A 5,949-nucleotide genomic window follows, 5' to 3' on the forward strand; every position below is an offset into this window, starting at 1 on the left:
TTTTAAAGAGAGAGTGGCTGAGTGTGGCTCATTCAGGTATAAGACAACCCCCCCCCCCCCCCCGCCCCCTCCGTTCTCTTTCTGAGGCTGGCTGTCACAGTTGAGCGGAAACGTTGTGTGCCCGCCTGTTGTGTGCCCGCCTGTTGTGTGCCTCTGTTCTGCTGTGACAGACAGCCTGGTAAAAAGAAAGGAGGGGGTGGAGTCTGTCTTATACCTGAGTGGGTCGCACAAACGGCATGGATTGTTTATTTAAAATAATCAAGCGTGACCCGAACCTTTAGTCTTGAGCCTTTAGTCCCCCTCTGCGATCACTGAGCGGGCCAGGTAAATGTCCCAGTGCCCTTGATGACCAGTCCGCCCCCAGGCGCTGATTGGCTCAGTAACCATAGTATCAGTCTGTCTGCTCTCTTTCATTGTGCTCTTTTAGAGCGTTTAGAGAGTTTAGAACATTATTAAGAACATTGCAAGAGTGTGGGAAGGGTTTATAAAACCTTTATATATATAAATACTAAAATAAATATAATGTCGCTATCGCGGGGGTGTCTGGAACATAACCCCCATGATAAGTGAGGGACTACTGTACTCAAAAGTTGGTGGGATTGCAGCTGAAAATTTGCACATTTTGTCACCAGATTAGTTTGATTTTTAGTCCCCAACTAGTCTCCAAAAGTCACAGCCCATGTAAGATACTACTTTTAGTGTCACTTATATCTTTTGTAACTTGGCCGAGTTTAGAAAGGTTTGGACATTTAATTACTATGTGGTCATAAACAAACCCTTCCTACTTTTTAACCCGCTGATGTGATTCGGATCTCTTTTTTCAGCAGAGCAGATGTGGGTGTTTCTCTGTCAAAGCATCTGTTTTTCAGATCTCAAGAAATGTTGGTCTAATTCCACTCTGTGTTAATGTGTTCTGGTTTAATCACCTTCCCAATACTCTTCTTCATCTCGTACTTCTATACACTGAATAACGCTGTTTTACATGAAGACCTGAGGATTATTATAATAATGCAAATATAAAAGTGTGCTTGTAAAGGAGATCCATGATGAAATTACATTATAGTCCTTTCCAGCACTGATCCCTCCCTATCTACGGCAGCACATGTTGTAATTTTGCCTCTGATCTTTTGACCATCAGTAGATGAGCATAGTGGTCCATCATTCTCACATACAGACTGACAGATTCAAGATATTTACCAGAATCACATAAATGATGAAAAACCTGCTCGATGTCTGTTTTCTGTAGAGCTATCATAAGATGCTCTCAGGGTTGGGCTGGTTGGGATCTCTTATTGCATCGTTGCTGTCTATCAGAAAACTGTTCCTCGAAGACGATGGCTTCGCTCTGCAGCTGTCGCTATGAAGCATCAGTCTTTCCTGGCTGGCACGTCTGAGCTCTCGTTTAAGGGACAAAGAATTGGCAGCACAGGTGAAAGATCCGGTTGTAACGGTATTGTTTTCTGCGTCCATTGCCGAGGTAGCGTTGCCGTAATATCTCCGGAGCCCCTTTCGGAAGTGAATGGTGAACAGGCCATAGATCACTGGGTCCAGGCAGGCATTGAGGAGCCCGAAGATGAACAGGATGTGGGTCAGGGAGTGGGACACCTTATCCTCCAGGTCTTCAGGAAAGAACCAGTACCACAGACCCAGCAGGTAGTACGGAGTCCAACAAATAATGAACGACAAAACGATCACAACGCTCATTTTTAGAGTTCTCATCCGGGCTTTGGGGATGTTATTTTTGGAACATCTCAAGTGCACTTCAGTGGACGGCACTGGGAACAGATCAGATAACAAACAAAAGGTTAGGCTGTTTGAGAATTTAATATAAAAGGATAAATCTGTTTTAGCAAAATATCTACTGGTCAGATTTTATTGAAATTGTCAGGAAGTAATATTTGGATCATCCTCAACTGATCAACTTTAGGAGTCAACCCAATTCAAAATGGCTGACCACAGCTACTTGACCTCAACAAACTCAAAATTGGCAATAATTCTATTATTTTCTGCCAAAAAAAGGCAAAAATTTGTTGCAGTAGTAGCTGAGAGTTATCCCCAACACATAATCTGAGCACTAACTAATCACTGTGCAATTGTGCCTAACTTTGTTTTCAACATTTGACCAAAAAGGCTAAAATGCCATTTTTGTTTCAAGACAATGGGCAGATAGTGGGCAACATTTATTTTATTTTTTTTCATTTAGCCTTTATTTATCCAGGTAGTCTCATTGAGCCACGAGAACTCATTTTCAAGAGAGACCTGTTTAGGGAGCACATGGTGGGGGTTAAGGGCCTTGCTCATGGGCCCAGAGTGGGGCGAATGAGGGTGGGGGCAGGTGTGAGTGTTTCACCTACCCCACCCACAATTTTGATGTTGTCGGGGCTGGGGCGTGAACCGACGATCTTCGGATCACAGGCCCACCTCTCTAACCTCTGCGCCACCACTCCCCCAAAACATGCAGTGCTTCAAGAAAAGCTAGGCCTTCTGACTTAAAACTGTATTTAACTTTTCACTAAAAGGCATAACAAAGCCTTTACAAGTGTGTATGATGATTAAAAAAATGTTAAACCTGCTTTAAATATTCTTCAAATTTTCAAGCAAATATAAATAAAAGACAACTAAAACCAAGGTTGTGGGAGAATACTGATGAGAAGTGTCAGCACTGATTATAGTTAAAGGTTAAACTAAAATTATATTGAAGCTTTACAACAGTAGGCCCCAAACCAGAGACTACTTGTACATTATAGATGGTCTATGTAATGTGCTGACTGGTGCCAATTCATTTTAGGTTTTAGATCTTTAGATCCAATATTTAAAACAATAGTTCAAGTGGTGGAAGGATTTATCCTCTGGGGAGCTTTAATTTATTTCACCAACTTACAATTGTCCTTTCTCAGTCGTTTGGAGATCTCATGGAATATCCTGCTGTAACAGGTGATCATGATGATCAGCGGCAGCAGGAAGAGACAAGAGAACGTGAACATGTTGTAGGTCGTTTCATGCCAGCGAGTGACGAAGCTTCCCCGCGTTGTGCACTGGGTGAAGTCCTCTGGGTGAACGATGGTTACACTGTGAAAAAGAAAGATCTGAGGAGAGAGATGAACTATATTTAGATTATTCATTTTCTGTCCAGTGAGATTATCTGAGACTAATTCCAAAAGTTTTCCAGGTTTACAGCTCACTGACCATGAATGTGAGCAAGATGCTTAAAGAGTCAGATTACAGACATACTCCAAACAGGAAATTCACTTTATAAAATGCTCATTCTTATTAATCAATTAATTAATTGACACTGTGGATCATGACATCTTATGTCATAAGTTCTCAGAAATTGGTTTCTCAGTTCATACCATTGGCTGGTTCACTAACTATCTCTCAGAACGGAGGCAATGTGTTAAACTTAATAGTACTTCTTCCAGTTATCTGTTAAATGGTGTACCACAAGGTTCTGTCTTAGGTCCCACCCTCTTCACAACCTGCATAGATAATGTAGGTTAGATCACCCCTGATGCATCCTATGCTGATGATACAATTATTTCCTGTCAAGCTAAAACAGTTGCTAAGCTTTTGCAGTCTGCTTTTGACATCATCCAGTCTGATTTGTTCCATCTCAAACTTGTATTAAATGCAGACAAAACCAAACGGATGTTGTTTTTAAACAGGAAGTCTGTCCCAGCAGTCCTTCCCTCGATTTTATCTTAGAATGGTGTTCCTATTGAGTTTGTCAATTCCTATAAATACTTGGGTATTTTGGTCGATTCGCATCTCTCTCAAGCCCTGCATTGAAAACTTGGTAAAGCAACTGAAAGTGAAACTTTTTTCATTTTCAGAAATAGATCCTGTCCAACTCTGAATGCAAGGAAACGCCTTGTAACTGCGACTTTCCTTCCCTACATTGACTACCGTCACATTTACATGAACGCCCCTACAAGCACTCTGCAGATGTTGGATGTTGTCTATCATGGTGCGCTAAGATTCATAACTGGCTGTAACTATTGTACCCACCATTGCACCCTGTATTCACTAGTTGTCTGGTCATCATTAACTTCATGCAGACTCTCTCACTGGCACATTTTCATCTTTAAATCACTTCTTGGTCTGTTGCCTTCATACATCTCCTCCTACATGTCACTGCATGAATGCAGCTATAGCATGCACTCTCAGACCATTATTACATGCAGTGTTCCCTCAGTGCGGACTTCAAAGTGAGTGGCTTAGCTTCAAACATCTATTAAGTTCATGGGAAAAACCAATGCAGACAGGTTCCTGTTTTTAGTATTTTATATTGCTTTATAATGTAGCTGAGGTTTTTTTTTTTTAGATAATTTTCTTCAATTTATTGTTTTTCAATTTATATGCCTTCTTTTAGTTTACAACAGGTCTCTCTTGTAAATGAGTCCTGGAGACTCAATAAGACTAACCTGTATAAATAAAAGTTGAATTGAATAGAAAAATCACGAAGAAATCAACTAAGATGGCTTTTTAATCACAATCAGAGCTAAATTGCTGGATAAGGTTTGATGTTAACAAATTTATTTTAAGCTTGTAAGAAAGAAAGCCACTTTTCATTCATTTGCCTTGCTTAGATTCCAGTAATTATAGTTTAGAGGTAAAAGGGCGTTAAAATGAGTCCTGACCTGTTTTCAGTAAGAAACAACCGACCTTACCTGGGGGACTGACAGCACAACGCTCATACCCCACGCCACAGTGAGCATTACCCTGTTCCTCATCCTGGCTTTATTGATTGCCAGAGGGTTGAGGATGGCTGACTGCCGGTCCAGACTTATCACCACAGTGACAAAAGCGCAGGAGTACATCGCCAGCAGCTTCAGGAACATCAGAAGCCTGCACACAAAGTCCCCGGCGAGCCACTGGACTGTGATATTCCACACGGCATCCACAGGCATCACAATGAAGGTCACCAGCAGATCAGCCACCGTCAGGTGGATGATAAGCATTTTGATGTGGGATTTGCGTTTCCCATCGTTGTGTGCTGCCCACAGCATAGCCAGATTGCAAAAGGCCGACACGCCGCAGAGAATAAAGGTGATGATCACTCTGATTTTGGCTGCGGTGGTGAACGTGGGCAGCTGAGGGGTGTCTTCTCCAGAGGTCCAGTTGGAAACGCCAGAGGAGCCGTTGCAGCTGTCGTTAGGTTGATGGTTTCCCACCACATCGTACATGGTGACTGCAGGGTCACACAGAGAGGAGTTCATCTTCTGCCGGGGGAAGAAACATTTTCTTCACCCACTGCAAACATTAGAACTGGCAGCAAGAAAAAAAGCAGAAGGAGGGAATCAGCACGGGTCCAAGCAGTTGAGTGAAGAGCATTAAAGTGGATGTAGATCATCAACAGACAGCTGGACTGTGAGAGAAATATAAACAGCTTGTAAATGAGTATGACACATCAGATGGAAGCAAAACACAGACAGAATGTCCTTTTTCCCTGAGGTGGAGGGATTAAAACACTGACAAACATAGCAGGACATCTAGCACGAAGAGTAAACTTCTACAAACCACATTTTCTCATGACAATATGAACAAACCTATAAATCATAGTAACTAGAACAAAATGCAACACCAAAGCAATGCAATTACATAGATGTAATGAACTAATAGGAAATACAGAAGCTAACATCAAAACATGGAGAAAAAAAATTAATCTGCAGCCTGAAACTAAAGAAAAAGTAACTAAAACAAAACTGCTGGAGGATTAAAAGGAAACCATGAGTGACATGATTGGATATAAAAAAGCATCAACGGGATTTATTCAAAAAAACAAAAAAGTGAAGGACATTTATGGTTCTTGTAAAACCAGTAAGGTTCAGAGAACGTCTATTTCAGGGCCAAATGTTGAGAAAAAAATCTGAGCGATCAAGACCTCGTAGCAATGATAATAACTTATTTCCATTTTACATCTTTTTACGCCCTTATGACTGGATGACACCC

General features: G+C 41.4%; 1 protein-coding gene across 1 annotated transcript; it reads right to left on the minus strand.

The window, feature by feature from the left end:
- Positions 1–1,251: 1,251 nt before the first annotated feature.
- Positions 1,252–5,246, minus strand: LOC119430111 (putative gonadotropin-releasing hormone II receptor). The gene is made up of 3 exons (XM_037697549.1): positions 4,668–5,246; positions 2,882–3,086; positions 1,252–1,775 (listed from the first exon to the last, which is right to left on the minus strand). The coding sequence occupies exons 1-3, from the start codon at positions 5,214–5,216 to the stop codon at positions 1,252–1,254; spliced, it is 1,278 nt and encodes a 425-aa protein (XP_037553477.1). The 5' UTR covers positions 5,217–5,246.
- Positions 5,247–5,949: the final 703 nt, after the last annotated feature.

Source organism: Nematolebias whitei, chromosome 2 (assembly GCF_014905685.2).
Source record: "Nematolebias whitei isolate Nwh7 chromosome 2, NemWhi1, whole genome shotgun sequence".
NCBI classification, from domain to species: Eukaryota; Metazoa; Chordata; class Actinopteri; order Cyprinodontiformes; family Rivulidae; genus Nematolebias; species Nematolebias whitei.

What these genes read in the sequence shown, in the direction of transcription:
- LOC119430111 (XM_037697549.1), bottom strand. Translation starts at nt 5,216, where the DNA reads ATGAACTCCTCTCTGTGTGACCCTGCAGTCACCATGTACGATGTGGTG. An exon ending in TTGTGCTGTCAGTCCCCCAG is followed by an intron (nt 3,087 to 4,667) that starts GTAAGGTCGGTT and finishes CTCTCTCCTCAG; the next exon opens with ATCTTTCTTTTTCACAGTGT. An exon ending in ACGACTGAGAAAGGACAATT is followed by an intron (nt 1,776 to 2,881) that starts GTAAGTTGGTGA and finishes ATCTGTTCCCAG; the next exon opens with TGCCGTCCACTGAAGTGCAC.